Source organism: Brachyistius frenatus, unplaced genomic scaffold, assembly GCF_029030835.1.
Source record: "Brachyistius frenatus isolate BFR_SWC_R1_liver_20210118 unplaced genomic scaffold, ASM2903083v1 Contig_63, whole genome shotgun sequence".
Taxonomy (NCBI): Eukaryota; Metazoa; Chordata; class Actinopteri; family Embiotocidae; genus Brachyistius; species Brachyistius frenatus.
Window position 1 is genome coordinate 1,827,501 of NW_027210662.1, and position 10,402 is coordinate 1,837,902.

Sequence of the window (10,402 nt, forward strand, 5' to 3'; positions counted from 1 at the left end):
TCAAAGAGCAATATATGCACTGTCAAGCAAAAGGTGCAGACAGTCCCAGGGCAGACGGAAACACTCCGAATTTCGTATTTCATGCCACAAAGAGAAGTGAACAGTGGAGACGGTACATGAGGAGAGGAAGAGAGGGACTGTTTGGGTGATTTTAGTTACTCAGCCGTTTTGCCGGGCACAGCTGTTTTCCGGCGCGTCGCCCCTGCTCGCCGTCTCTAGTCGGTGCGCCGCGACCACGAAGACCGCCGCGGGAGCGCACAACGCAGCGACTGTTAACTGCTCAGTGGACCGTGAGTGATCGGAGCTGATTAAAACACACACACACACACACACACACACACACACACACACACACACACACACACACACACACACACACACACACACACACACACACACACACACACACACACACAGAAGACACACACGGGAATGTGACAGTAAGCCGAAGGACTGTCATTTGGGTGGAAAACGGAGGCGTACAAACGCGCTCGAAGCGCTTCCTATCCAAAGTATCTGTCAGCCTTCTTTATCTTATGTTCCTCCGTGGAACAAGTGGGTGGTGGTGTTACCCGACCTGAATTCAGAATATCACAGCCCTGTTTTATTAGTGCTCTTGAGCAAAACAGTGAATCTCCTGTGCAAACTGTAACGCGCTCTGAATAAAGGAGCTGTAATGAAGCTTAAATAGAGCTTTTAAGAGCGCTTAAATTGTTTTTCATGAGACAGATCCTTTCAAAAGCCATTTAAAGAGTTATGTAAATAAGTCAGTCCTTCTTACCGGATAATAGAGAGATGTTAACTTCTCACTTCTCTGTTAGCGTGACCAGTTTTTAGACAAAGCAGGAATCCTATTATAATTTTACTTCAATTAGAGGAGTAAAGCAAAACGCCGTTTGTTGTCTCTAAGTTGAAAGTGACGGGTACATTTTAACGAGGGCGAGGGGAACAGCTGATCTTCCTGCAATTTAAAGGACCCCTATTAAATCAAATCCCTCAAATTAACTCTAACAGGGGACTCTCGTTTCTGAACCTGATCCCACGAGCGCAGATGAGGCTATTACAGTCTTTTTTTTTTTTTTTTTTTTCTTTTTCTGACCAAATAAAGTATAAATTTGTCAGGGGAACACTCCCCGGATCTCCTAATCCTCTCCGCGACCTCAGACCGGCACACGAGATAGAGTCAGCCTCCGAGGAGCCGGGGTTCGCGTGACTCAGATGGCACCCATAAAACGCATCTGTCACTTGACGCCTCGGCTCAGTCAATACTTGTTATTCCACACACATGCGCGGATCCAGGAGGTGTCAAGGTGAATATGGGCTAATCGATCATTACTTGGTTGGAGAAAATAAGAAGGAAAATGTTTGCACAACCTCCAGTCTTTGATCACCGTATGTCACAGAAAACCTCTTAAAATTTGCAAAAGCGATGCCACTTCCATGCAACTTGCTCCAAACTTTATTTAGTCTGCACATTGTTGTTGTTTTCTTGCAGGACGGGGAGATTGGTATAACTAAGTTTTGTGTTGGGTTTCGCAGCTCCTTAGTCTTGGTTACAGATCAATTTCGAACACACACCCTCTCCAAAGCGCACAGCAGCGCGCCAAATACGCCCAAGAAAACATTTGAACAATAACAGACTATAACTCATGCAATGACATTCCAACAACCAGTGATGTCTGTGGTGGAAGCACTACAAAAAAAAGTTGTCTATTTTGCCACAAAATGTCGTATTCTAAAGAGAATAAAACAAAGACAAATATGAAGAAAATAAACCGGATTCCTGGGAAACGACAATATCTCAAACTGGCAACAAGTTTTCGCGTGCCTTACCTTTCCACAGGAAAAGAAGCAGCACCGTCTTCCAGAGGCGACATCCCACCGGTGCGCCTCCTCTTTCCCCGACTGTCTCCATCCCTCCTGTCGGTAAAAAAAAAAAAAAAAAAAAAAAAAACTCCGGGACTGTTCACAAGACGGACAAACGGGAATGTTTTAATTTTTTTTCTCTGAGCTCTTTCCTTTTTTCCACAAAAAGATTACTACCGCATCGGTGCCATCAATAATCTCATTTTGACCAAACTGCGCTCCCGCTGTGCTTGACCTAAGACACCGCGCAGATGAGGTTTATAAATATATATACTATAAATCCTTCTGGAGTCACTAGACGAAACCCCAATAGGCAATTCCGGTACAGGCTGGCTTCTTTTTTTTTTTTCTTTTTTTTTAATCCGTCCCCCCCCCCCCAAAAAAAACCAACAACTCTGCCGTGTCTCTCCTTCAAGCCAGAACCGATGAATGAACCCGTTTTCTCCCGTGGTGAGCCTCTTTTCACCGGTGCGCTCCTCTGCCTTATTTATCCATACGGGACGGTTAAAGCTGAAGGAAGCTCAGTGTCTCTGCCTTTATCACACTTTTCTCTCCTCCAAAGTTTAAACACACCATCAGAGTGTCACGAGAACTCCCCCACGAAGAAAAAAAGTCCTCTTCATAGCTGATTTTAAAGCAACAAAACTCTGCCACTTAAGGCTCGTTTATTAAATAAAATCCAAATTGTCGCTCGCCCGGCTGCAGCTCCGTCCTCTCTCCCTCTGTCTGTCTATCCTCCGACTGTCCTCCTCTTGCTATTATCTGTGTGTGAGCGCGTCTGGTCTCAACTTGAGAGGCTGTGTACACTCGTCCGCGGGATGGAGGGAGGAGTGGAGAGGACAGAAGAGGAGGTCTGACGCTTCCACCAGCCGGCAGAGGAGGAGGAGGAGGAGGAGGAGGAAGAGGAAGAGGGGGCGGGGGGGGGGGAATCGAGGAGGAGGGCCAGCGGAGGCTGAGGGGCTGAGGAGGGTGCGGATGAGGGCGGGATTTGGGGATTTGAGTGACAGTAAAGCAACCAATAAAGTGTGGGACTTTATTTAGACTTTTTTTTTTTTTTCTCGTTCCTTTTATAACTTAAAATGTCTTCATATCGTTTACTTTTATTACGTATTCATTATGGCAGGGGGGGGAAGACATTCATACCACAACCAAAGAGACCGTTTGAAAAAAAAAAAATTAAATAAAAGAAAGAGGGTAAATTACAAAAAGGCAGTAACAGACCAAAAAAAAAAAAAAAACTTTTATATGAATCCAAAGGAAAGAGTTCAAAGAAAATGTTGCCCTGCAGCTTCTGATGCTGAAGAACAAAAGTTTAAAAGAAGAATATATCCCATCAGAAGAGGCCTATTTCTCTGCATTGTTGATGTGCGTGTTGGTGCGAGTTAAGCGTGCGCGCGCGCGCGCTCCCATGTTGTTTATCCTTTCAAAACCTCTGCATTATTCATACCAAGACACGCGCTACACCTGTTCTCTGTAATCGATAGACGCCGACTTTGCACGAGCGCGCGCAACAACATTTAGAGGCGCGTGACAGCTTGTACAAGTGCAAAATGGGATCCGGCGAGTAGCTTGGAATAAAACTCATTCCCTTTCTATTGATAGGGCGTGTGTGTGTGTGTGTGTGTGTGTGTGTGTGTGTGTGTGTGTGTGTGTGTGTGTGTGTGTGTGTGTGTGTGTGTGTGTGTGTGTGTGTGTGTGCGCGCGCACATGGGGGGGGGGAGGGGGTGTTGAACAAGTCAGAAGAGAGAACATTAAGGTCCCCTTTGAGTCCGAGACGATATTTCATAAGACCGCATGCCTGCTTCCCTTTGTCAGCTAAATGTGTAAAAGCTAAAAGAGATGACATTGTGACTTATTGAATTGCAAATCAGCCGGCGGAGGGATGGGAAGATTTCCGGAGACGGAGACGCGTGAGCCTCGCGTCCTCTCTGCCTGTCTGTCTGTCCAACTCCACGGGCCTCCACAGAGCGGCTAAGAAGGAGCGACAGCCCCCCCTAGTGTCCCTTTGACAGAAGAGACACCGTGTGGGGGGCAGTGACAGGAGGAGACCCCTCCATGCATTCATCCTTAATCTGTCTTTAATTAGGCTGTATGTGCTTGTCACTGGAGAAGCCTTTCATTTGGTGCATTTATCTTTGACATAACCACATTATTAGTCGGCCCCTTCGTCTCTCTTACTTTCGTTGCGATGTGAACTGGACTCGACCTGCGTGCTCTTTTTCAAGTGGTTTCACCGAGCCCATTTTTCTGGCCTCCCGAGTCACGAGCTGCCCGCTTCTATAAGCAACAGCAATCCGTCGCCGTTATGGGACGCAGCAAAAATCAGTGCATTTAAAATATTATTCGAATTTCCCTCACTGACTTTTCCCTCAGCCATCCGCAGTATTCCCCGAGACTTCAGCTTGAAAGATTTTCGTTTCTTTTTTTATACTGAACTTATTGCTCTTGGGGCTGCAGCTGAAGCAATACTGTAATTCAGCAAGCATGTGGTAAAAAAAAAAAGGAGTATTTGTACAAATCCAGTGTCGTGAGGCTCCACTGGCTGTTTGGGGGGGAGGAAATTGAACATTGAATAAAATTGATTGCAGATAATTCCCCTAAAAAATATAATTCAGAGGTTATGTAAAAAAAAAAACCTGCATGTACAAATATCGGAAGCTGCCTCATCTAAACATTTGTTCCGAACATTTTAAGCTTCGACCCCTAAAAGTAAAAGAAGCCGGCACTTTTACTCAAGGACTTAAATGAGATGAGCAATTTGATGGCAATCTATTATTTTTCTGCTCCTGTTTCACTTGTCACTATTAGAGGAAGCCTACAGGCAACAAATATTCATCTTTTCACAAAAAGGAAGGCATTCATCACGAAGATTGCGTTGTCATTTCAGAGTGTAACTCTTCAAATGCAACCTGTAATAGATGTTACGCCACAAATGAAGAAGAAAATTCAAAAAATTTCCTCAAAAACTGGTTCTCGGTGTTGAACTGGTGGCTGCTGGGTTCATTCGCTGCCAGGCTGACCACAGACTCTGACCTGGTCTACTTTTGCACTTCAGTCGGGATGAGTCCGCATGCAGCCCAATTCCTTAATTATAGAAGTCCCACTTTTTACTGCATGCATGCCGGACTTAGCACTTTGTCTGTATTCCCCAAGAGGACCTATTCAAAAGTGTTGCTCTCGTTTTAAGGTCTGTTTAAAAGCTGGTTGACAGGATGAGAAGATGCCGCATTTAAAATGTATCAACCTAAAGAGTGTTGTGAGAATTGCAGAGAAAGTCTTGGCACATCGTATTTCAGCGCTGTAGGCGACACCACAGCACGGCGTCACTGCAAAGGGTGCGAAGCACATGCCCGTCCACTAAAGGGACGCGTGTCTTTGAGACGTTCGGTGTCATCTAGACGTAAGAAGAATATGTACATAAACAGAGACAGGTCACATGATGGAGGTCATGTGACAAACGCCACTTAACTGGGCAAAGTACGACTGCTGCTGAAGTTCATTTAAGGCGCGAGGGTGGTTGGCTTGGTGGTGGAAGTCGCAGACTTGCACATGGGAGGACGCGGTCAGAGTTTGAATTATTCTTTCCTAATGGTATACACATAGTTTTTTCCCGATCCCTAATCAACTTTTTTTTTTTTTAGTCCTCATTCTAACCACATGGGTATCCACATGGTCTTGTTCTCCTTAAGCTAATGCCAATGATACGTCACACAAGGCTAAGACGTGACACCGATATGCCTCCCTCTGGTGGTCGGGCATGAGTATTACACACTCCGCCATGATACTGGGATGCATACCATCATTATTTGGAGCACTGAATCAGTGCATTCAGAGATACTGAAGAAGAATGTACGCTTGCACTGGTGTTTTAGGAAATACAAATACGACTGAGGAGCCCTACATTAATTGAATGATACAAGTGGAAGGGCACTCAGAGAGCATAGACCTGCACCAAGGCCAATAGTCCACTCTTCTATAATATGCATATCTGAAACTGCTACCACTAAATGTCTAGACATTTTTCTAAAACTTTCAGAATGATGTCAACATATGGTTTCGCCTTGCTGGAGCCTCAAATCTCAACTGTTGTGCTGCTTCTGGTTCTCTCCTATGAAGCAATGTCAAACTGCTCCATAAAGACTGCTTATTGAATTAAAACGTTTTGCCATTGTTGAATACTAGATCTTTAAAGTCAAACCAATTTTATTTGTATTTCTATTCCACCAAAACGCAACCCAGGATGGTTTGGTTTAGACCAACATATGAAGGCATTTGGCGAACGTGGGGAGGAAAAAAACTTGAAACTTGCGACAGAACCAGACTCAGAGATGGGTTGATCTGCCTCAAACAGTAACAGCAGGTTTCTGTTTAGGGCAATGCTTTCTTCATATCTTCACGCTGCCGGCCTAGTGTCCCGGCTAGTTGGGACCTGTCGGGGCATGGCTAACAGTTGGGTCGGCCCACAGCTGAGACAGCCTGCACCGGCTACTGGAGCCTGATTAGCTACCACAACTTATACTTTCCATGGTGCACATTTCAGTAAGCCTCACCTCCAATGCTGCGAAGATACTACAATTATTATAAACTATCACAATTATCATTATCTTGAAAGGAAATAGAGGAAAAACTACACATCTGACACACTGAGCGGGAGCAAGAAGGGGAAGGAGAGAGAGAACCTATTTCTAACTGCTAAGAGAGAAAATTTGCAAAACAGTAGAGCACACTTGTGTTAATATTCAAAGTTAGCTGCTAAACAGGGAAGTGTAATTTTGGTGAGCCAAGATAGATCCACGAACAGCAGCACAGTACAGTGAGAAAGCAACAGGATGTAACACAATACGCTCACTAAGATGCCAGAGATGACCCACAGGATCCCGAATTATCATGGATGGTAGGCAATTATCTCGTGTTAATCAAAGCAAAAAAAAAAAAACATGGATCCAAAATTGCAAAAATTACTCGGTGAAATTGTAGATGTTCTTCCTTGGTCCGGAAGGAAGAAAGGAAAGAAGGAACAAATGAACAACTAACAGACTGAGGAAAAAGCAACACGTTTTACTCCACTGACTCCTGCTGAGCTGGATTCAGAGGCACACTTGAGCCACAGGCAGACAAACATCAGAACCAGTGGAGGAACCCCTCTACTATCACTGTCAGTCAGCTGCTGTGCTGTGGCCACCCTCAGGTGATGGTGGTCATCACTGCCCCGTCTCAGCTTCTCTCCCTACTGGCCTCCCAAAGGTCAGCTGACCTTTGCACTGCAGTCTCTCTACATCCTCTGTCACAGACTGAAATCTGATCTTTTAATGAAAATGCTCCTTATGAATTACACATCCCTCTGTACACGGACCGGAATAATGAAGGACAACGCACACAACCCGAGTTTGATCAAATTGTCTCCCTTCTCCAAGAAGAATTTAAAAAGCAGCAGACGGTCTTTTTCAGCAAACCTTTGCCTCACACTCACAGGATCACTGGACCCGTCAGGCCATATATGCCAGAGGTTGTGATTGTTCAGAGGCTGCAGTTCTACCAAGAGACCCGGGACCAGTCAGGCTTTGTCTAACTGACCCAACAGAGGGAAATCTGCAGCGAGCGGTACGAGAGGCCGAGCTCACCGAGTGTCACATTTTCAATTTCACGGTATTGTTTAACCAAGAGCATAACACGCGAAGTTTCCGCCGTCTCCAGAGTTGGGGAAATTTAAACTGTTGGATACAAAATGTTAGCAATGACAAATTCGAATGATCTCGCAGTGATTGTAGAATTTGTAGCCAATATATATGCATTTCTTTACTGTGATAAAACAAGCACAACATTATGATTAATGATGGGTGTGGAGGTACCAGCAACGGTTATTTGTTCTACGAGATCTTTAGTAATTAGTAAAAACATTTTTTTTTCAGAAGAAATACCAGGCTCATTGCACTGGATGTTTGAGATGCCTGACATTGTACACTGCTGTGATGTGCAGCCAAGTGGACAGTTCCACGGTGCTGAAAATGCTGTCCAACAGAAATGAACAATTCAGCACGTTTTCCTACACCATGTTTGGCACTCACACATTTTTGTGGAGATAAAATCTGATAGTGATCAAATGGCATATGTTCACTCTAATCACAGCCCCGGCAGAAATATTGCCTGGGATGACAGAAATATTAATATTGGTGTATGCAGTATGTCAGCCAACAGAGTGCAAAACTGTGGCACAAAAATGCCAAAGATACAGTATGTTGCTGCGATAACAAAGAACACCAATAAGTTTGTTTGTTAACTGTAAAATGTCTCGCTCAGCTCATATTAGTGGTCTTTAATAACCAAATTTAAGGAATCTTTATAAAAATGTTTCACCTCAACATTAATAAAAATGTTTATCAGTATATATTTGCTTCTCTTTTTTTTATTATCTATTAACTGATATCAAGTTTGACTTTTTATAGACCTCTTTGTATGAGTGTTTACTTTTAATTAAATTTTGAAAATAGCTTTTTATTTCAAGATGTGTGTTTGGATAGTAAAAAAAAAAGACAGAAACCTTTCACTTGTTTCAGTAAACAAATAATCATAATGTATAAATTGTGTTTGCACTAAACTAGAACTTTCTGTGGACACATCAAATTTGGCATATAGTCAGGATTAAAGTGTTATTTGTTGAAGTACTCGAGGACACCCGTGGCATGCGTGCACGAACACACACACAGGCACAAGCTTACACACAGGGGTGTTTATAGCTTGTTTCTCAGGATCAACCACTCCTGTTAGCGACAGTTGTTATTAACACCTGTTAACTAAATCAAGTAAACAACAACGTCCTGCTATTTTCGGCAGTTTTTGCTGAATTACTCATTTTAAGTTTGATTTTCCATTTTCAGTCAGAACACGTTCCTGCACAATTTTTCGGGCATGTTTTCTGTCTAATGAAATTCTAGAGGGCTTTTAATTTACAATAGTCCGTATAAAGCCACTTTACACAGCTATCTATTACAGTTCAGTGTCCCTCAGCGACAACAGCATCGGAGTAACACCACTACTGCAATAAACTTGGTATCTAACTTTGGATAAACATATCCACTGTTTAACCATTTTGTGGAGTCGGTAACCTCTGGTGAGCCTAAAAAGGACTATTATATGTATTACATAATTATGTTCTCACACATATTAACATATTAGGTAGATGTGTGGCTAAAATAATAATTTTTCCTTTAAGACTTGCTTCAGAAAACTAAATGTAATGCTTTATGATTACCACTGACTGGAAGTCCTGATTAACAGAACTTTACTGTATGTACCAACCACTAGAGTGTAAAGTACATTGACTTAAAAGCTAACAGCAGGGCATGAATAAATGCTGAGACTCAGAGAAGATGCTCAAATTGTACGCCTTGGATGCTGATCTTGGGGTCAAAATCCTACTTGTATGTGAGCAAATTAGAAAAAGAGGGTTTGTTCCAGTACATAAAACTTCCCTCCTTACATGGAACTACTGAGAAAGACGGCGAGAGGAAGGAGAGCCATGCAGACAGTGCTGTTCGTTCTCAGGTCAAATCTCTCATAGAAATTCTGTCGACAGCTTGTTCAGACGATACACTCCACTTGGCAGCATGAGGAAGATGACCGCCACTGACAAACCTCCCTATTTACTTCTAATTCTCTCTCTCTCTCTCACACACACACACACACACACACACACACACACACACACACACACACACACACACACACACACACACACACACACACACACACACACACACACACACACACACACACACACACACACACACGCACTCTCTCTCTCCAGTCAGAATACCATAGAAATCTCTTTGCTCATTGGAGCAAACTGAATACATTAGAATCCAATTACGGCTGGTGAACAGAACTGCTCAGGCTTTAAGTGTGCAGCCATGTGTGTGTGCGTCCGGGTGTTTTTGTAAGCTCATAGGTGTGTGTGTGTGTGTGTGTGTGTGTGTGTGTGTGTGTGTGTGTGTGTGTGTGTGTGTGTGTGTGTGTGTGTGTGTGTGTGTGTGTGTGTGTGTGTGTGTGTGTGTGTGTGTGTTGATCATATGTGATAGTGACACATATGACAGTGAGGAAAAGTGTTGGTATATTTTGTTTTATTTTTTGGGGGGGAGACAGCCCGTCTTCATATGTAAACCTTACCATGCATGTGCATTAAAGTGTGTGTTTGTGTATTATACGTGTTGTCATATTGCATTGAGTCAGTGACGGAGGACGGCTTTCTGTCTCAGTCTAACAGGTTTCTGTTGTCGTGTTCACACACAGGAAGACCACTGTCAGCAAGATAAATCAGACAAGAAATGTGTGTGTGTGTGTGTGTGTGTGTGTGTGTGTGTGTGTGTGTGTGTGTGTGTGTGTGTGTGTGTGTGTGTGTGTGTGTGTGTGTGTGTGTGTGTGTGTGTGTGTGTGTGTGTGTGTTTGTGTTGCATTGCATACTGCTCATGTTCAAGTTGAATGAGGGCAGACACATATCTGCACTCACAAAGTAAAAAAAACAGTAGAACGGAAACACTGA

General features: G+C 43.5%; 1 protein-coding gene across 1 annotated transcript in view; it reads right to left on the reverse strand.

Moving 5' to 3' along the window:
• LOC138625563 (transmembrane protein 132D) overlaps window positions 1-2,679 on the reverse strand; it is a 273,192-nt gene extending 270,513 nt beyond the window's left edge. Inside the window, exon 1 of the mRNA XM_069706563.1 lies at window positions 1,834-2,679. Within this exon, the coding sequence (XP_069562664.1) occupies window positions 1,834-1,915 (82 nt within the window). The 5' untranslated portion in view covers window positions 1,916-2,679. The remainder of the gene's footprint in view (window positions 1-1,833) is intronic.
• Window positions 2,680-10,402: the final 7,723 nt, after the last annotated feature.